This window comes from Marmota flaviventris, chromosome 10 (genome assembly GCF_047511675.1).
Source record: "Marmota flaviventris isolate mMarFla1 chromosome 10, mMarFla1.hap1, whole genome shotgun sequence".
Lineage (NCBI taxonomy): Eukaryota > Metazoa > Chordata > Mammalia > Rodentia > Sciuridae > Marmota > Marmota flaviventris.
The window spans coordinates 100,609,019-100,631,583 of NC_092507.1; the positions used below are offsets into that span (position 1 = coordinate 100,609,019).

General features: G+C 36.5%; 1 protein-coding gene across 2 annotated transcripts in view; it reads left to right on the forward strand.

The window, feature by feature from the left end:
• Positions 1-22,565, forward strand: part of Gpsm2 (G protein signaling modulator 2) — a 50,249-nt gene that overhangs the window by 26,624 nt on the left and 1,060 nt on the right. The window contains exons 11-14 of one of the 2 annotated variants that reach the window (XM_027922036.2): positions 8,557-8,627; positions 11,958-12,134; positions 14,414-14,561; positions 15,806-16,023. In XM_027922036.2, coding sequence (XP_027777837.2) covers positions 8,557-8,627; positions 11,958-12,134; positions 14,414-14,561; positions 15,806-16,023 — 614 coding nt within the window. Of the gene's footprint in view, positions 1-8,556; positions 8,628-11,957; positions 12,135-14,413; positions 14,562-15,805; positions 16,028-22,565 lie in introns of both variants that reach the window. The other variant, XM_071618136.1, reaches the window with a different exon arrangement.

Here is a 22,565-nt window from a genome sequence, read left to right on the forward strand (position 1 = left end):
CATTCCCCCTTGTCTAATCAGAAGTACTTCTTTTCTTCCCTAACCCACCCCCTTATTGTGAATTTGCATCTGCATATCAGAGAAAACATTTGGCCTTTGATTTTTTGAGATTGGCTTATTTCACTTAGTATCTATTCTCTAGTTCTGTCCATTTACTGGCAAATGCCATACTTTCTTCTTTATGACCGAGTAATATTCCATTGTGTATATATACCACATTTTCTTTATCTGTTAATCTGTTGAAGGGCACCTAGACTGGTTCCATAGTTTAGCTATTGTGAATTGAGCTTCTATAAACATTGGGGTGACCATGTCACTGTAGTATGCTGATTTTAAGTCCTTTGGGTATAAACAGAGGAGCGGGATAATTGGGTCAAATGGTGATTCCATTCCAAGTTTTCTGAGGAATATCTATACTGCTTTCTGTAGTGTTTGCACCAATTTGCAGTCCCACCAGCAATGTATGAATGTACCTTTTTCCCTACATCCTCACCAACATTTATTGTTGCTTCTATTCTTAATAATTGTCATTTTGACTGGAGTGAGATAAAATCTCAGTGTAATTTTTTTTTTTGCGGTGCTGAGGGTTGAACCCAGGACCTTGTGCATGTGAGGCAAGCGCTCTACCAACTGAGCTATATTCCCAGCCCCTCAGTGTAGTTTTAATTAGCATTTTTCTAATTGCTAGAGATGTTGAACATTTTTCATATATTTTGTTGACCAATTGTATTTCTTCTGTGAAGTGTATATGTGGTTCTGAGAATTGAACCCAGTGCCTCATACATGCTAGGCAAGCACTCTAACACTGAGCTACAACCCCACCCCAACCCCCTTTTTTTATGGTACTGGGGAATGAACTCAGGACCTCATATATGCTGGGTAAACTCTCTATCACTGAGCCAATCCCCAAACCCAAAATCTACTTTTGATTACATAAATTAAAGGAGACAAGATGAGAATCACATTTTTAAATTTACCACATTTTTGTGACTGTGAAATACTTTTTAAAATATGGATTATAAGCTTGAAACATTTGCAATCTGAAAAAAAATCACTGACACAAATATCTAGCTTTTATCTTTCCAGTTTTTTTCTCTTAGTTCTACATAGAGAAAAGGATAAAAGGAAAAGAAATTAGTAGCTAGTCATCTGATTGGGACTTTCCAAAACCTTTGGTGAAAAATTCTGAAGTGTAAACCGTATAATAAATTAAAACTATGCTTTGTAATTGAATAATGTGCTAAAAGGTTTTCCTGTGTTTAACTTTCATTTAGGTTATGCTAGAAGAGCTCTTCTAAAATTATCACTTATTCTCATGGACTTATCTAGCTAGAGACCTATTCCTTTGTTTCCTTTTATAACAAAACTTGGAAAAGATCCCAGTGTTCCCTTTCTTTCTGGAACCCACTCCACTCAAACTCTGGCCTCATTCAAGGTTACCAGAAACCTCCATTTTACCAAATACATGCATCAGTTTTCAGATATCAGTTTACTTGATTCCTCAGCAGTTATTTCCTACAGCTGATCATTTCTACCTCAAAATAACTGTCTTTCTCTGGCCTCCATGATTATTCTACTTTTCTGGTTTTCTTTACTCATTCTCTCCCTTCATCTTTTCATCTTTTAAATTTGTAATGTTCAAGGTTTCAATTTTTGGACCTTTTCTCCCTCTTTCCTCTTTTCTTTCCCTCCCTATTATTCATCTATCTATGCTTCTTTCTGCTTTTATCCTTGTTTTTTCTATTCTATGCTCTAGGTTGGTGCTTCCAAGAAAACTTTTTTTGATGACAGAGAAGTTCTATATCTGTGCTGTCCAATATAATAGCCACTAGCCACATATAGCACTTGAGCATTCAAACTGTGGTTCATGCAAGTGAGGAAATCAGTTTACCTTTCCCTTCCTTTTTGGTAATGGGGATTTAATCTACGGATGCTTTATAACTGAGCTACAGCTCTTTTTATTTTGAGAAAGGGTCTCACTAAGATGCTAAGAGCTTCCCTAAATTGCTGAGACGGGCCTTGAACTTGGAATCCCCCTGCCTTACTGAGATTACAGGCATGCGCCACTGCACCTGGCTAATTGCTTAATATTATTCATCTTGAATTAGTTAAAATGGAAAAATCCATAAGTAGATCATTAAACAGCATAACCTCTAGATGATCTCATTCACTTGTTTCTCTTCTATATAGTTTATATGCTGATTTCATTTTTTTTTAGAGAAAGAGAGAGAATGAATTTTAATATTTATTTTTTAGTTTTCGGCAGACACAACATCTTTGTTTGTATGTGGTGCTGAGGATCGAACCTGAGCCGCACGCATGCCAGGCGATCGTGCTACCGCTTGAGCCACATCCCCAGCCCCAGTGCGCTGATTTCAAATTCATGTTTTCAGCCATAATTTCTCTCTTGAGTTTGATACCCATATAATTATAACATTTCCGCTTGAATGTTTATTTGGAATATAAAACTTAACATGTCCAAAATGTGTTCCCTCCACACACACTATCCTGTCTACTCCATCTGAGGCAATGGCACCACTATTCACTCCCATGTTCAGGACAAAAAAAGCATCCTTGTTCCCTAATTTCTACAGCCAACCTGTTAGAAACCCTGCCTTCAAGTGTATCTCTAATCAACCATGTGTACCGCAACAGTCTTAGTACATACTGCCAAAGTCTCCAGGAGAATTGTTTTTCTTACTTCCAGTTATAATCCCTCATGCCTAAATTTTCCAACACAATAGCTAAAATACTCCTTTAAAATGTAAATCACTGGAGCTGGGCATGGTGGCGCACGCCTGTAATCCCAGTGGCTCAGGAGACTGAAACAGTTCAAAGCCAGCCTCAGCAAAAGCGAGTTGCTAAGCAACTTGTGAGACCCTGTCTCTAAAAAAAAAATACAAAATAGGGCTGGGGATGTGGCTTAGTGGTTGAGTGCCCCTGAGTTCAATCCCCTGTACCCTCCCCACTCCCCAAATGTAAATCATTTCACATACAGTGGCACAGGGCTATAATCCCAGCTATTCAGGAGGTGGAAGCAGGAGGATCACAAATTCAAGGCCAGCCTGGGCAACTTAGTGAGACCCTGTCTGTCTTGAAAAATAAAAAGGGCTGAGATGTAGCTCAGTAATACTGGGTTTAATCCCCAGTATCACACACACACATAGTAAATTATGTCATTTGTTCCTCTGTTCTAAACCCTCCAGTGACTTCCCATTACATCCAGAACCAAGTCCTCAGTCCTCACAGTGATTAAAAGGCCTTCTATAATACCCTTCTGTAGATGAATGGATAGGGAAACTGTGGTATATATACACATAGGAATATTACTCACCATTAAAAGAGAACAAAATCATGGCATTTGCAGGTAAATGGATGGAGTTGGAGAATATTATGCTAAGTGAAGTAAGCCAGTCCCAAAAAACCAAAGGCCAAATGTTTCCTTTAATATGAAGATGCTGACTCATAATGGGAGCTTCGGAGGAATGGAGGAACTTTAGATAGGGCAAAGGGAAGGGAGGGGGGAGGAAGGAGACATGGGGGCAGGAAAGATGGTGGAATGAGGTGGACATCATTACCCTAAGTACATGTATGAAGACATGAATGGTGTGAAAATATTTTGTGTACAACCAGAGACTTGAAAAATTGCATTCTGTATGTGTAATGTGAATTAAATTGCATTCTGCTGTCATAGATAACAAATTAGAATAAATAAGTAATTAAAAATTAAAAGGCCTTCTGTAACCTGAACCAAGCCAACATCTTCACCTTCTTTTCCTACCACTTCCCTACTTGCTCAGTCAGGATTCTTGAGGATGGATTTTTAAAAATTTTGTTTTGTTTGGGGTTTGTCTCCTTTGTTTATTGTTGTATCCCCAGTACCACGGAAAGGAATCTGCAAGAAACCTTTCTTTATTTCTGGTGTCGGCTCTGAGTAGAAAAAGGAACCTTTCTAAGAATCTGAATTTATAAGCCTGCCTACATACTGGTTTGAAATTTGATTTACACACAATCTAAGAAACCCCATTCCATTAAAGTGCTTTTGGGTTTGAAGTGCTTAGCAAAAGTAGGACCGCATATTTTCTGGAGGAATGCATCCTTGATCCTGGGCCATGACTGAAAACAGAAAAATTACCAGACACACACAAAAAAATCAAGTCAACATAAGTAAGGGAAAAACAAACAAAACACCAGCAACAAATAAACCCTGCAAGATTAGGTCACCAAGATCTTTGGATAGTAGAATTATCAGATTCAGAAAATAAAATGACTGTGGTTAAATGTTTATAGAAATTCAGAAGGAGAGGCTGGCATACTGAATCTCCATGGTAGAGCAATTGCTTCGAATGCACTAGGCTCTAGGATCAATCCCCAGCATTGCCCAAAAAACAAAACAAAACCCAACAACAACAATAAAATAAATAAATAAATAAAAACAGGAGAATAATAAAAATAGTCACAGTTAATGTTTATTGGATGCTTTCTTTGTGCTAGGCACTGATTTCAGAGCTTTACATATTTTAACTCATCTGATCTTAATAATTCTAGGAGATAAGTTTCTGTTATCCTTAACAGATGATAGGAAATGGAAATGGAGGCAGGAGAGTTAAGTAAGTTTCCCAGGGTTGCCTGAGTAGTAAGTTATAGAGAAGAGAGTTTAACTTTGTCAGTCTAGTTTATCTGATATTTTTGTCTTTTTTTCGGGGGTTGGGGAGCTTACCTGGAATTGAACTCAGGGGCACTAGGCTGCTGAGCCACATCCCCAGCCCTATTTTGTATTTTGTTTAGAGACAGGGTCTCACTGAATTGCTTAGAGCCTTGCCATTGCTGAGGCTGGCTTTGAATTTGCAATCCTCCTGCCTCAGCCTTCTGTGCCGTTGCTATTATAGGTGTGTGCCACTGCACCCAGCTGATATTTGTGTCTTATGTGATTTTTAACATACCTCTCTTAATAATTAGATAAAAATCAGGAGTCAAATACTAGTAATGAAATAAAAGATTTGACCAACAATCGATTTCACAATAGCTTCATCTAATGCTATTTTTCTAACTGTGTTTTTATGTAAAATCAATATCATGGATTGCAACTAGTATTAAAAATGCATGTGCATCAGGGGCTGGGGCTGTAGCTCAATGGTAAAGCGCTTACCTCGCATGTGTGAGGCACTGGGTTCAATCCTCAGCACCACATAAAAATAAATAAAGATAGTGTGTGTCTATCTACAACTAAAAAATTTTTTTAAAATGCATGTGCATCAGTAGCTAAATTGTGGAACCAACCCAGATGCCCTTCAGTAGATGAATGGATAGGGAAACTGTGGTATATATACACAATGGAACATTACTCAGCTTTAAAAGAGAATAAAATCATGGCATTTGCAGGTAAATGGATGGAGTTGGAGAATATAATGCTAAGTGAAGTTAGTCAATCTCAAAAAACCAAAGGCCAAATGTTTTCTTTGATATGAGGATGCTGACTCATAATGGCGATGGGGGCCGGGGAGCATGGGAGGAATGGAAGAACTTTAGATAGGGCAAAAGGAAGGGAGGGGGCAAAGGGATAGGATTGGTGGTGGAACGAGTTAGACATCGTTACCGTAAGTACATGTATGAAGACATGAATGGTATGAAAATACTTTGTGTACAATCAGTGACCTGAAAAATTGTGCTCTACATGTGCACTATGAATTGAATTGTATTCTGCAATCACGTATAACAAATTAGAATAAATAATTTTTTAAGAAATGCACTTGCGTGTGCATGTGTGTGTATAAAACTGTTGTGTGAGGTTTTGTTATGCTTTGTACATGTGTGTTCAGGGGTATAACACGATATATTTCTTAATATGGATCACAATTAAAAAGTGCAAAACAGATTTAATGGAACATAGAATGCTGTACCTAGCAACTGGCCAATTCATGTTCTTTCTACCAAAATTTAACAATAAAGCTAACCCAATAGAACAAATAGCGCATTTTATAGAATCTATATTACATAAGTTTCATGCCCCAAATGTTATTAAGTTAGAAATTAATATCAAGTAAACAAAACATTGACTTGAAGACTTTAAACATACTTCTAAGGAATAGGTTGAAGAAAAATCTTGAAAATTAGAAAATGATTTGGGGTTGGGGTTGTGGCACAGTGGTAGAGTGCTTGCCTGGCATGCATGAGGCACTGGGTTCGATCTTCAGCACCACATAAAAACAAAATAATGTGTCCACCTAAAACTAAAAATACATAAATAAATATTTTTAAAAATTATAAAATAATTTAGGACTAAATCATGATGAAAATACTCTATTTCAAGGCTGGGGATTGTGGCTTAGTGATAGAGCGCTCGTTAGCATGTGCGAGGCCCTGGGTTCGATCCTCAGCACCACATAAAAGTAAATAAATAAATAAAGGTATTTAAAAAAATTACAGTATATCATTTAAAAATGCTCTATTTCAAATTCTGTGGCCATGTGACTTATACTGGCACTTAGAACAAAATTTGTATTTTAAAAATCCAAAAGGAAAAAAATCAGAATAAACTGAAAATAAGTGGAAGACATATTAAAGATAAGAGCAGATTTTTTTTTTTTTGGGGGGGGTACCTGATTGAACCCAGAGGCACTTAACCATTGAGCCACATCCCCAGCTCTTTTTAAATTTTTTTTAGTCTGAGATGGGGTCTCACTAAGTTTATTAGGGCCTTGCTAAATTGCGGAAGCTAGCCTTTGAAGATCAGAATTTAATAAAATAAAGATTTAATAGAGAGGAGTTTTAAAAGGTAAAATTTGGTTCTTTAAAAATATTAATAAATCTTCCAAGCATGGTGGCACACTCTTGTAATTCCAGCAACTTGCAAGGCTCAGGCAGGAGGATCTCAAGTTCAAGACCACCCTGGGCAATTAGCAAAACACAGTCTCAAAATTTAAAAAGGGGCTGGGGGATGTAGCTCAGTGGTAGAGCGCTCTGCCCCTTGGTTCAATCCGTGGTACCACATCAACAACAATAGATTAACAGATCTACAGCAAGACAATTTTTATAGTAATATAAATGTAATATAGAAATATAGTAATATAAAGGAATATAAATATAGTATACATATATAGTAATTATTAGTATAGTAAACCTGAAAATGAAAATAAAAATAAAAGGATAGAAAAAGACTATGACCATGTTATAACCCAAAAGGAGGCTGGTATGGACTGTATTAATACTTGATAAAAAGAACTTCAAGACAAAAAAGATCATTTCATAGGAGTGATTCCCAATGATCAACAGGTTCTGTTCACTAGGAAGATAAAACCATTACATGAGTGTGCTTAGTGGCCAGCAGTACTAGTGCTGATGTAATGTACTGTAGTGGAAACTCTTACACACTGTTGATGGGATGGAAATTGGTATACTCTGTAAATCAACCTGGCAGCATTCTGGTGAAGTTAAAGGTGTGTGTTCCAGCAATATCACTCCCAGTTACATACCTCTGATATCTAAACTGGAAGAAAATTCTTGATTTTGTACACCAAAAGACATTACCAAAAGTTTATCTAGTATTGTTTATAACGACAAAAAAAAAAAAAGGGAAGCAACCTAAATATCTGTAACCTGTAAAAAGGATAATTTCCTAGTCCTAAAATGATGATGAAAATTAATTAAGGGGTGGGGCTCAGTGGTAGAATGCTTTAAGCTACCATTGTGTGAGGCACTGAGTTCTATTCTCAGCACCACATATAAATTTTTAAAAATTGAATGAATCTCACAAAGAAAGTTGTAGAATATGTACAGTATGATGCCATTTATAAATGTTCAAAATAATGCAAATAATGCTGCATGGCCTAGAGATATATATAATGGAAATATATAAAATATATAAATATATAAGTATATTTATATATAAATATATAAAAGAAATTATGAAAGGAATCACACAAAGGGAGCTTAATATGTTGTTAATGTTTTATTTGTAAGCTGAGTATTAGATGTCAGTATTATACCTCTAAAAATACTACTTAATTTTAAAAAGATTGAGTAGATATGGAAATTCTCTGCATTTAATATTTACTAACTTTATTGAAAAAATATTTTGAGGACCTTAACCCATCATCTAATGAGCTCTTAAAATGGAAAGGAATTACTTAGAAAGGAGTAACAGTATAGTACTGGGGATGTTATTTTGATTTTTTTTTCCCCAAAATTGAAGCCCTAAAGCCTTTTCCTTATGTTTTTACTTAATTTAAACCACCCTGTAGTTTTTTTTTTTCTTGAGACTATGTGGATACTATAAAACCAGTTATTATAAAATGCCTTTTCTAAATTAAGAGGTAATTTTAGTAACCAGTGGTTAGTTTCTAACCAAAATGTAACTTCCTTACATCAAAGCATTTTAGAGGGAGTATATATTTTTATGTAGTTGGTGTGGAAAATAATTATTCTTTAAAAAAATGTATGTTTCCTCCTTTTGTAAGGATTTATGTATCAGACTTTAGAACTGAATGTGTAGTGAGGCTGAATTTGTACTCTTAAAAGATTCCTTGATTTATTTGAATTAAAAATTCTTTTACAAAGGTGCCCGCCCCAAGTTGGGACGCCGACACAGTATGGAAAATATGGAACTCATGAAGTTAACACCAGAAAAGGTTGGCCATTTTTATGTTTTAAATTTTATATACTGTTATGAAATATTTTAGTAACTTTTAATTTAAACAAAATAATCTGCATACACCTCGTCCTTTGTGGCTCTCACTTAAAATTTTGCCTTAAAAAGAATGGGAAAAAGTGCAGTACAAAATTAATATGTACGGCATGTTGTCACTTGTATAAGATAAATGCATATCCTTTGTGGATTCATAAAGCATTTCTGGAAAAGCATATCAGAAACTTGGCAACAATTGTGACTTCTGGGAAGAGGACTGGGTGTCACAGTTAGGCTGGAGATACTTTATATACCAGTTTGAACTGTTTGAATATTTTACCATGTAAATGTATTACTTTTTTTTTAATTAAAAGATCAGAAAGATCAATAAATAATCAGGAAGCTTTTTTTTTTTCTTTTCAACTACATGACGAGCAACTATAATCAAGAGGAAAGTGGTTTTTCTAGCTGCATTTTTTTTTTAACTGACAAAGTACTTTTTATTCAAGATGCATCCTCCTTAGGCTTTTTTTTTTGGGGGGGGGGTGCGTTACACAAGGAACTTCATAATTGGAAAAAGGTTATTGGAAAACAAATCAAGGTAGTTTCTTCCACCTCCATTTAACTTAGTTTTACATTGTTACAATAGGCTCTCATTCCCTCATGGTGTATTTTTAGAAATAAGTTTTTTATAAGATAGGTTCATTATAGCAACTTTAGAAAATTCCAGCAAGAAAATTGAAATAATCAGTAATCTCAACTCATAGTAACTAACTATAATATGTTGGTATCTTTTCATTTGGCATTTTCATTTGAATGTTATCACATTTTAGGTGCTATTTTATAATATATAGTCATGTGTTAAGAGCATTTTTCTATGTCATTATTCTTTTGCCCTATCATTATAATAACTAGCATATGATGTTTTAATATTAACTCTTTTTGTATGAATAGCCTTCAAAAATCCGACATCTAATTGTCTTGGTCTCATATCCAAGAGTTCTTATTCCCATCAGTTACACAGTTGTTTAAAAACTCTGGTAACTTCTGAAGGACCTTGAGATTCCTCCCAAATATCTAGCTCTTACCTTCTGAGTAGTTTTCAAATATAAATCTATTAAATCCACACTTTTTTTTTTTAAGTTAGGACAGTTTTAGTCTGCTTTCTTCTAGTTAGAAACCTTCTAATAGGTAGCAGATTAATTTGTTATCTTACGCCTACCTGTGTAGTGGTATAACTAGAATTCTTCTAAATTCTATAAGAAGTTTACTGGAGTCAATCTGGTAATTCTCCAAAAGCCAGGTTTTATCTCCATTTAAAAATATTTTAGTGGAGTTGATTCCTTTTTCCTCATAATAAATTTTCCAGAGTTCATTATTTTATTACTCTCAACAAAGAAGCACATGTAAGGAAAACAGAGAACTCTGGGTTCAAAGTTGCAGCTTGGGCGAGAGTGCAGTGAGAGGGGACTTTTGAGACTTGGATGTCTGAAAAGTTGTGAAAATGTCTTTTCCTGGTAATTTTGCTGACTATAGAATTCTTGGTTAAGGGGTGGTCAGACTGAATACTTAGCATGCATAAAGAAGTAGGTTCAGTCCTCAGCATACATGCAGGAAAAAAACTGGGGTTGGAAATAACTTGCCTTCACAATTAAAAAAAAATTTAAGTTTTTGATGAACCTTTATTTTATTTATTTGTATGTGGAGCTGAGAATCGAACTCAGTGCCTCATGCATGCTAGGCAAATGCTCTACCACTGAGCCACAACACAACCCCAGCCCCAGCCTTCATGATTTTTAAGATGTTAACTCCACTTTGGATTCTTACATTCAATGTTATGAGACTGAAAGTCCAAATAACTACATAAGAAATATTTTTCCAATTTCAACTTGAGTTTTAAGTACAGTTTTATGTTCTCACACCATTCAGTAGGCTATGAAATTGATTCTACAAAATAAGGGGAAATTACCCTTAGTAGTCTATATGTGAAAAGGAATAGATGGCTTGGCTCATTCCTGTATATGAGCCTCAGAGTAGGGGTTATTTTAATTCGTACCTCATAGGAGACTTTTCTGAGTAGAATGAAATGTTGTAATTGCTGGGTTTCTGTTCTTGCAACTAAAAGGCTTAAGGGTCACTCCAGTTGAACTGGGCTAACTGGGCTGTGCAAAATAACCACAGAAGAGACACAAAAACCTTTTTCTTTGGGGTTGCTGTGACGGCTACTTGACCTTAAGGGTCTTCAGAAAGGGGGGGGGGAGAGAGAGAGAGAGAGAGAGAGAGAGAGAGAGAGAGAGAGAGAGAGAGAGAGAACGTAATGAGGAAAAGCTATTCAAATGAGGCAAGGGGTCAGGTTTCAGGGGGCTGAGTCTATCTTCACGTTGTCCACTGTCAGCAGGTTGACTGACATCTGGGTAGGCCACACCCAAAGGCACAGTAAGAGAAGGGGACACACACAAGGCACTTCCATGGAAGATTCTATCCTAAACAGGGCAAGGGGTTATATTACAAAGGAACAGGTGAGTGTAGCTCCACCCATGGGGCTGTAACTAGACACACCCATGCACGGGACACCGCCCCTCGAACCCAAGAAGGGAGGGGAAAGCTCTGTCACATTTCTGTGACTGAGCGCTTCAGCACCCAGCTGGGGAGTGTGACTTAGTCACATGCAAGGTTGGTCTCCCATAGTATATCTCGATTGGGGTAGGAGTTTTATTGTATACTTGAAATTTGTACATTTTACCAACACATGAATTTCTTCTATGAAAAATGTGCTATGTGAAAATTGTCAATTGTTATATAAGCACAGACCTTTAAAATTATTTGCACTTAAGATGGAATGTTAAAGCTGCAAATGTCCTAGGGCTATTGTAAGTACTATATATTCTTCCTTCATACTGAATAAATTTGTTATTTTGAGTCTGTTAGAGATTGTCATGTGTATTTAAACCAGATCTAGATCTATATAAATTGGTTTTGCCTAGTGGAAATTTAGCATGTGTTAGTGAAAACAGTTTTTTATCATCAGAAAAATTGCCAGTACCATGGACATACTAAAGGTTAATTTTTATGGTAAAAAATTACACATGCACCCAGAATTTCCAGTTATAACAGATTTTTATGTAGCTCATATCCATACTACTTTGTATCTTTCTCCTAATACATTTGATATAAGCTCTTTAAAATACTGAAATACACTGAAAAGGGGGACTTACTAAGAGATCTGAAATTCTCCTCCCATCCCAATTGTCAGTGCATTAACATGTCAGGTTAATGATAAAAGAAACCAGAGTTGGGTTTTTTCATGTCTTGCTTTCCATCTGTAATTTTATAGGTACAGAACTGGAACAGTGAAATTCTTGCTAAACAAAAACCTCTCATTGCCAAACCTTCTGCAAAGCTACTCTTTGTCAACAGACTGAAAGGGAAAAAATTCAAAACCAATTCCTCTGCTAAAGTTCTCCAAGATGCCAGTAATTCTATTGACCACCGAAATCCGAATTCTCAGAGGGTATGTTTTTGAGTGTTGTGTTTTGAGTAGCAACTTACTTTAGTTTTCTTATATTCATCCTGAATTTTTGGTCAGATAGATGGCATAAAATATCTTTGTTATTTAGAAAACTTGTCCATGTTTTCCTATCTTTTCTATTTTTTTCACAGCCAGAACAGGAATTACTCCATTCATAAATAATTGCTCCATTGTTTTGGATAGTAATTATCACTTTGTGTTTCAGGTACTACTGTTTGCATAAATATTTTGTTTTGCAGTGCTGGGGATTGAATGCAGGGCCTGTTCAAGGACTTTTATTTTGAGGTACTGAGATGTTTGAACTCAGGAGTGCTTTATCACTGAGCTACATCCCCAGCCCTTTTTATTTTGAGAAAGGATCTCACTAAGTTGCTAAGGCTGGCCTTGAATTTAGAATCCTCCTCCATCAGTCTCCCAAGTAGCTGGGATTACAGGCATATTTTAGAATGAAAAGTATATGCTAGCTCCTCTTATTTCACATAAAATGGAGTCCAGTCCTGTTAGTACTACATACAAGGCCCCTATTTTGACTTCTTTCCTCCTCTTCCCCCACCTCTTGTTGTTCACTGACTACTACAAATCTTCAGAAATGCATATTAATCAGTATAAACCGTCTCTAAACTGAAAAAGCATATTCAGTCTTATGGACTCAACACAAATACAAGCTGTGTAATTTTCTCTAAGAATAAATCACTTCCTCCTTAGGCCTATTACATTTTGTATAAATATGCCTCTATTATATTACTTACATTATGGAAAAAATTTAACATTGTATTCATTTCAATTGAAGCCTTCTAAGTAAAAATATTGAGAGTCCCTTCTTCCCCATAATATTTAATTATTACAAGTTTGTTTTTTGAGGATCTTCAAATATTTAATAAAAAGACCTTGGAGGGACTTGAGATATAGCTCAATGGCAGAACACTTACTTTGCATACACAATGCCCTGGTTCTATTCTCAGTACTACCATCAAAAAAAGAAAAGCTGGGCGCAGTGGCACATGCCTGTAATCCCAGTGGCTAGGGAGGCTGAGACAGAAGGATTGAGAGTTCAAAGCCAGCCCCAGCAACTTAGCGAGGCCCAAAGCAACTCGAGAGACTTTGACTCTAAATAAAATACAAGAAAGGGCTGGGGATGTGGCTCAGTAGTAAAGCACCCCTGGGTTCAACCTTGGTACCAAAAAACCCCAAAACTTGTAAATACTATGATAGAAAAATATACTTGCTTTCTCACTTAACTAATCTTGAATTCTGTTTTTGTAGAATCTTAGAACTGAAATTTGAGTCTGAGGTATACATCCGCATCACACATACAGCCATGTGCCACATATGCAACGTCTCTACTTATATAACAGTATATACCACATGGCTTAGCTGTGTAGTAGGTTATACCTCCTAGGTTTGTTTTGAGTATATTGATGTTCACATGAGGAAACTGTTTTAACAATGTGTTTCTCAGAATGCATCTCCATCGTTAAGTGATGCATGGCTATTTACATAACTCATTCATATCTGTAGCAGGTACATTTCTTTGGTCTTAGAAATATAGAAATTAAAGGCTGGGCTCAGTGGCACATGCCTGTAATCCCAACAATTTGGATGCAGTAGGATTGCAAGTTTGAGGCCAGCCTCAGCAAATTAACAAAACCCTGTCTTAAGATAAAAAGATGTAGCTGGGGATGTAGCTCAGTGGTAAAGCACCCCTTGGTTCCATTTCTAGTACCACACACACACAAAAAAGAAATACAGGAATTAAAATTTTTTTGTTAGGGCTGGGGTTGTGGCTCAGAGGTAGAGTGCTTGCCCAGCACATGTGAGGCACTGGCTTGGATCCTCAATATTGCATAAAAATAAATAAATAAAGGTATATTGTGTCGGGCTGGGGATGTGGCTCAAGCCATAGCACGCTCTCCTGGCATGCGTGTGGCCCGGGTTGGATCCTCAGCACCACATACAAAGATGTTATGTCCGCCGAAAACTAAAAAATAAAATATTAAAATTCTCTCTCTCTCTCCCCCTCTCTCTCTTAAAAAAAAAAAAAAGGTATATTGTGTTCATCTACAACTAAAAAAAAAGAATTTTAAAAAAATTGAAAAAAAATTTGTTAGTTGGATTGAAATAAGTTTTTATCACCAAAATTGGTTCTTTAATTCTTTTTGAAAATTTATTTTTAATCTTAATCCTAATTACCTTTTGCATTCGAGTGTTGATTAATGACCTGAGGAAAATGGGAAATATTTTATATATTTTCTCCATTTTAGAAAATCAGCGCAGATACTGTTGGAGATGAAGGATTCTTTGACCTGTTAAGCCGATTTCAAAGCAACAGGATGGATGACCAGAGGTGCTGCTTACAAGAAAAGAACCGCCATGCAGCTTCTTCCACTCCCCCGAAAGGGACGCTAAAATGTAAGTCATCTGTACTGCTGTTCTGATTTTAATATTCTTGATATTCTGGTGCTTTATTTCTAAGAATTCAGTGCTCATCATAGGAGATAAAATAAATGAAACTGAATTCAGGTATGCTTGAAATGCTGGCATTTGTACAGTTCAAAACAAGGTTCTTTGAGTTCTCTTAAGTAGATCTGTGTTTTTAGTCCAGCGCTTTCCACTGTATCATTCTTACTCCCTAGTTTCTTTGGGGCTGGGGTTCAGTTCAATGGTGGTGCTTGCCTGGCATAGCCCTGGGTTTGAACCAACAAAAAAATGAGGGGAAAATGATAGTTGTACATAACTTATGATTGTATATAATTTGTAAATACTTCATATCTGGAATAAAAAATGAAAAGCCTGGACTGGAGTTGTAGCTCAGTGGTAGTACACTTGTCTCGCACGTATGAGGCACTGGGTTCCATCCATAGCATCACAGGAAAATAAATAAATAAAGACATTGTGTCTATCTACAACTAAAAGCTTACACAGAGTGAGGAGTCACCTATGGCTAAGGCCTGCCTAAGTCTTAGGCCTACAATAGGTTACTTAAAATTTCTTATTTTAGTTTACTAAAATATGACTTGTGCAGATCAAGACTTTCCAGCAGCACTTAACTCAGTTCACTAAAATTCCCATCCCAGGGATGGAAGGAAAAAAACTATCTCATTCCACCTAGTCTGAGAAATTATTGTAAGAAAAGCAGTTTATTCACCTTCTCAAGTCTACCCATACCTTATAGATTTGGAAAGTCGAGTCAATAAAGGAAAATATAGACAAATCTGAATAACCTCCAGGTGGATCATCTGAGGTACTATGGGGTTGTGCTTCCCTCCCTGCCAATGAAAGCTACCACCATCTTGTCAAAGCCTGCCAGACACAGCACTGAAAGGAGGAGGTCAGGACAGGTGTTAGGAAGGCAGAGAACTGTGTGATAAATATGTTTATGTATGAGTGTACCTTTTTCTGGAGGGAAAGGGAGGGGGCAGGGGATTATCAAGGATAGTGGAATGTGATGGATATCATTATCCAAAGTTCATGAATGAAGACACGAATTGGTGTCAACATACTTAATATACAACCAGAGATATAAAAAATTGTACTGTATACATGTAATAAGAATTGTAATGTATTCCGCTGTCACTTATTTTTTTTAAAAAATCAATATAAATATGTTTAAACATTTTTGTAAATTTTTTTGGACTTTTTTTCCCTATTCATAGCGCCATATGTTTCCGTGGTGTCCCCCAACACCGATGAGTTTTTAGATCTTCTTGCCAGCTCACAGAGCCGCCGTCTGGATGACCAGAGGGCCAGTTTCAGCAATTTGCCAGGACTTCGTCTGACAAAAAACAACAATCAGTCAGTACTTGACCGACTAATGACTAATGACAACAAAGAGCCTGATGAAGACTTCTTTGATATCCTTGTAAAATGTCAAGTAGGTCTGCATAGTCTTTTTTTTTTTTAGATGGGGGCAGGTACTGAAGATTGAACTCAGGGGCACTCAACTGCTGAGCCAACATCCTCAGCCCTTTTTTGTATTTTATTTAGAGACAGGGTCTCACTGAATTGCTTAGTGCCTTGCCATTGCTGGGGCTGGCTTTGAACTCATGATCCTCCCACCTCAGCCTCCCTAGCCGGATTACAGGCATGCACCACCACACCCGTCCTGCATAGTCTTTGAATTCTGTATATAGCTCAGGTTCTCATGTTACAGTGTATACTACATGTTATAGTGGTATACTACTATAGTTTTTATTCAGGAAGGGTTCATTTTGTATTCTAAAGTTATTATCTACTTACTCATGATTATGTTCTAGACATTGAATATATGTACTTTACCCCGCATTAGTGAGAGAAACAGTAAACAAATACACATATTCAAACATTTATGTGGTCAAGCAGTGATACTTGGTATGAAAAAAGTTGAAAAGGATGAAGGAGTTGGAGGACCCTCTACTTAGAGAACTTTCTGGATTTTTATTTGAACAGAGACTTGAATAAAGCGTGGCAAACAGCAAGTCCCCTATAGGATATAATAGCTGAGCAAGTTCAAGGAAGGGCACTGTGGCTAGTGTGGAAAAAGAGAAATGGAGAGTGGTATGAAATGTAGCCGGACAAGTAATTAAGGCCTTGTTCAAGTGGGTTCTTGTAGGCTGAGATGAAGTTTGTGTTCTAAATCTGTGAGGAACATAATAGAGTTCTGAAAAATCATCCTGGATACTGAGATGTAAATGTAAAGTAGCAAGTATATTAGTACAAAAACCAGCTGCAAAGCTAGCATGGTAAAATAGGCAAAAGAGATTGGTAATCTAGACTAGGGTGACAGTAGTAATGATAAGTAGAATAGAGATATTCTGGCTGATTGGCAAAACCTGTTAATAAATTGGATAAAGGTATGAGAGAAACTTAAGATGACTTCTTTTTGCTTTGAAATACAACTGGGTGAATGAATGATGGTGGTGAAGACTGGAGAAGCAGGTTTGGAGAGAAAAGTCCTGAGTTTTATTTTAGATATGTTAAACTGGAAGGAATCAACATATAGCTGGAACTAAAGCCCTGAGAAATGATTATACATACACAAAAGGTAAGGTGGAAACCAAGTGAAGAAAGTATCTTAAAGAACGTTCAAAATGTTGCCAAGATGCCAAATAAGATAATTAAAGATTTGGCAATGTGAAGCTCATTACCAATTTCAAAAGATTGTTACAAAGGGGAGAGAGTAAGTATAGAAAACTTTCAAGAGGTTTTGATTATAAAGAGAAGCAACAAAACCGATCATTAGCTTAAGGGAGACATAGGGTAAAGATACATTTTTCTTTGGATGATAATACATCATGTCTACAGATGGAAATGGTCAAGTAGGGAGGACAGCCACTATCACAGCAGGAAGGTAACATAGTTTTTGCGTAGGAAAAACTATGAGATGGAAAGCAGAATATTTGTGTACAGCTGGAGATGAGAAAAGTAGAAATTCTCTGACTTCTCTAGTTGCTTTTATTTTCTTGGTAAAAAGTAGGGCCATTAGGGCTGGGGTTGTGGCTCAGCAGTAGAGTGTTCATCTAGCATGTGTGAGGCCCTGGGTTCAATCCTTAGCACCACATACAGATAAATAAAAGTATTGTGTCCACCTACAACTAAATTAATTAATTAATTAATTAATTAATTATTTTTTTAAAGTAGGGTTTGGGGACATCACAAATATGAAGAGAAAAAGTGGAAAATAGCTGACTTCGTGAAACTAACTTGACTAGGTTAAAGTAATAAGATTACTGAGCTGAGGCCCCACATGAAGGTCACCAGAAGTAGGACCATTCAGTGCAGTTGTACTTAATCAAGGTTGGTATTTTGCCAGAGAAAGGTAGTTGAAGATATATTCCAGGGAGTTATTTTAATAGTGGACTTTGAAGTCTAGGCAGTAGGAAAGAAAGTAAGGAAATAAGGAAATGAAAGATACCTAATAACAAAGCATTAAAATATATGAAGTAAAAAATTGATAGAATTTAAGAGAAAATGAACTCTTGTACAATAACAATTGCAGACTTAAATACTCCATTATCAATAATAGATGTGACAGTCAGCAGATGAGTGGGGAAATAGAGAACTTGAACAACCAGTAAACCAGCTAGACTTAGCAGACATGTTACTACTCTGCCCAACAGTAAGAGCATGCACATTCTTCTCAAGTGCACATGGGATATTTTCTAGGATAGACCATTCTGAGTCTCAGCATATGTAAGATTTTGACCACAGAAGATGAATTTAGAAGCAATTACAGTAAGAAATTTACAAATTTGTGGAAATTAATGTTATTAACCAAAGAAATCAAAGGGAAACTGGAAAATACTTAGAGACAATTGCAAACATAATACCCTAGTTAAGGCATGAAGCAAAGGAGGCACCAAAGGGAAAAATATACAACTGTAAATGTTTACATTAGAAAGAGAAAATCTCAAATCAACAATCTAACTTTTTTTCTAGTTCCTTAAGTTATAAAGATTAGACAGAGGTAGAAAACAGAAAACCAATAGAAAATCAACAAAACTAAAAGTCATTCTTTGAAAAGATGAACAAAATTGGCAAACCCTTACCTAGTCTAATAAAAGGGAAAATTAAATTTCATTCATGTATAATTGTTAAAGTGAACCCAATTATTATATACAACTATAATGCATCAATTAAAAAAAACTTACTAAATCAAAATGAAAGTGGGATATTATTACTGATTCTACAGATACAAAAAGAAATAAGAGAAAATTATGAATGACTATTAACAAACTGTGTAATAGAGATGAAATGGACAGATTACTAGACAAAACCTACTAGGAACAAATCATGAAGAAATGGAAAATAAACCCATAACTAGTAAGGAGGTTGTACTAGTAATCAAAAACCTCCTGGCAAAGAAAAGCCCTAGACTTGACAGTGTTACTGGTAAATTCTACCAAACATGTAAATTTCTCAAAAAAAAAAAAAGAAAAGATCTTCTGAATTGATGCAAAGAAACCACCTGGCAGAATTCAGGATTCTCATGATAAAAACACTTAAGAAATTAAAAACAGTATGAGGGGCTAGGGATATAGCTCAGTTAGTAGAGTGCTTGCCTCACATGTACAAGGCCTGGAGTTCAATCCCTAGCACCACCCACACACACCCACACAAACACAAACAGTATTAAACCACTACAACATAAAGCCATATGAGAAACCCACAGCTAACATCACGCCCAATGGTAAAATAATAAAGCATTCTAAGATCAGGAACAAGAAAAAAATGCACACTTTTGCTGCTTCTATTCAACACAGTACTAGATTTTGTAGCCAGAGCAATTAGACAAGAAATAAGGCATTCAGATTTGATGAAGAAGTAAAATTATCTTTGTTCACAAGTGATATGATCTTATATGTAGAAAATCCTTGTCGGGCTGGGGTTGTAGTACAGTGGTTGAGCACTTGCCTAGCATGTGTGAGGCACTGGGTTCAATCCTCAGTACCACATAGAAATCAATGTCCATCAACAACTAAAAAAAAAAATTAAAAAAAGAAAACTCTGTCAGAGTGATGGGGCACTCCTGTAATCCCAGCAATTTAGGAGGCAGAAGCAGGAGGAAGGATCTCAAATTCAAGGTCAGCCTCAGTAACTTAGCAAGGCCCTATAAAAATAAGGGGGGGGGGGGCTGGGGATTTGGCTCAGTGGTTAAGCACCCCTGGGTTCAATCCTCAATGCCAAAATAAATAAATATCTTAAATATTTTACACACACACACACACACACACACACACACACAATTAGAACTAAGCAATGTATGAGGCTGGGGCTGTAGCTCAGTGGTAAAGCATCTGTTTTGCATGTGTGAGGCACTGGGTTCGATCCTCAGCACCACATAGAAATAAAGATACTGTGTGTTCATCTACAACTAAAAAAAAATTTTAAAAAAAGAACTAAGCAATGTAGCAGGATACAAAATCAACACAAATATCAGTTGCATTTCTATATTGACAATGAATTAGAAAGGGAAATTATAAAAATAATTCCATTTAAAATACTAAGAAATTAATCAAGGAGGCAAACTACTTGTGCAGTGAAAACTACAAAATATTGCTGAAAAAGATAATGGGAACACATTCCATGATCACGGATTGAAGACTTATTATTAAAATTCCCCTACTAATCTGCAGGCTAAAGATTCAGTGCATTCCCTGTAAAAATCCCAATAGCTTTAATTTGCAGAAATAGAAAAATCTGTCTTAAAATTAATACAAAATCTCAAAGCCCCAAATATCCAAAACAAGAGGAACAAGGTTGCTGGACTCAAATTTCCTGGTTTCAGAAGTTCTTGCTAAGCCACAGTGACCCAAACAGTAATGTACTAGCATAAAGTTAGACATAAAGACTAGAATAAAATGGAAAGCCCCAAAATAAACCCTTGCATATCTATCTATATATATATATATATATATTTTTTTTTTTTCTTCCTCAAATGATTTTTAGCAAGGGTGCTGATTTCTTCCTTTTATACTGCTACATAGGTACTGCAGACTGGGTATTAGTAATAAGAAATTTATTTGCTTCACAGTTCTGGAGCTTGGCTCTGGCATGGCAAAGGTAAGGGTCTTTGTGCTGTGTCATCCCATGGTGGAAGGGTAAAAGAGTACAAGAACAAAAAAGCAAGAGGCTTTTGGAGAGGTGAGGGTTGGGAGGGCAGTAGGGATCGAACTCAGGTTCTTGCACAGTTTAGGCAAGTAGTCTACCACTGGGCTATACTCTATCCCTGAACTCACTTTTATAGTAAGCCCACCCTCAAGGTAATTAACCCACTCCCAAAATAATGCCATTCAGTCAGAGCCCTGTGGACTATTCACCTCTTATTAGCCCTACCTCCCAAAACTGTAGTATTGGAGATTAAGTTTCCAAAAGATGAACTTTGGGGGACACATTCAAACCATAGCATGTGCCAAGGACATTCTATGGGGTAAAGAACAACCTTATAAAAATGGTCCTGAGAAAACCGGATGGTCATGCACAAAAGAATGAAATTGAACCCTTACCTAACACCATATGCACAAATTAACTCAAAATGGATCAAAGACATAAGCATCAGAACTGAAATTATAAACTTAGCAGAAAGAAGAAAGCTTCATGACATTGGATTAGGCAATGATTTCTTGGTTATGATACCAAAGGCACAGGAAACAACAACAACAAAAAAGACAAGTTTGATGTCATCAAAACTAAAAACCTCTGCATCAAGACACCAACACCAGTAAAATGGCAACCCACAGAAAACATTTAAAATCACATTATCTGACAAAGGATTTAATACTGAGAATATACAGAGTCCTAAAACTCAACAAAGAATCAACCTGACTTAAAAATGGGCAAAGAACCTAGATAGGCATTTTCTCCAAAGACAGCAAGGACCTGGCAGGCCTGTGGGAGCATCAGATAAGGAAGAGGTAAAGGACACACTGAAGTACAGGACTGTTGGATTAATTGGAGGCCGCTGTAATTATCAAGAATATGACAGGAGAAATGAAGAAGAGTGGTCCAGGTGTAATGTGGAGTGTGAAAGCAGAGCCTGCTGGGAGGCAGATAAACAACTGCACCCTCATAGAGTTAAGAGGTTAAATGTTAAGGCATGTAAATGCTTAGCACAGTGCCCAGCGATGTAGTGGGTACTCAGTTACTAGCCATCAACATTTTTTTTTTTTTTTTAGGGGGTGGGTACTGGGGACTGAACCCAGGGCCATTTTACCACTGAGCTGCATTCCCAACCCTTTCTGAGACAGTCTCACCAAGTTCCTTAGGCTGAGCTCAAACTTGTGATCCTTTTGCTTCAGCCTCCCAAGTTGCTGGAAATTATAGGTGTGTGCCACTGTGCCCTGTCAGTCTACTCTTATTGAGTTATAATACCAGAAATTGCACTGTAGACTTAAAAAAAATATTTGTTTTAGTTATAGGTGGACACAATATTTTTATGTGATGCTGAGAATTGAACTCCCAGTGCCTCACACATGCTAGACGAGGGCACTATCTCTGAGCCACAACCCCAGCCCCTGCATTGTAGACTTTTAAATTCTTTATTTGATCAATACTATTTCTAATATAAGTTATAATTGTAAGAGTAAAATTTGAAGGAAAAAATCAGTCTGGCCTATTTCTTTAACAGATTTTACTGCCTAAGACAAAGGCAGACAAACTTTAAAGGACCAGAGACAATATTTTAGGCTTTATAGACTACTTGGTCTCTGTTGCAGCTGCCCAACTCTGCCGTTACAGCAGAATAGCCAGATAGTAAGTACATAAACAAATTTTTGTGATAAAGTGAAGCTTTCAAAAGCACACATTGGGTTGATATTTGCTGGCCTAAGGATTTTTAAAGGTACTGCTTCAGGGCTTTTGTATGCAACATTTAATTTCTAAAGCTCTGCTTTGTTGTATTGTTGATGCAAACTGTGGTTAAGATTATAATCTTGAACC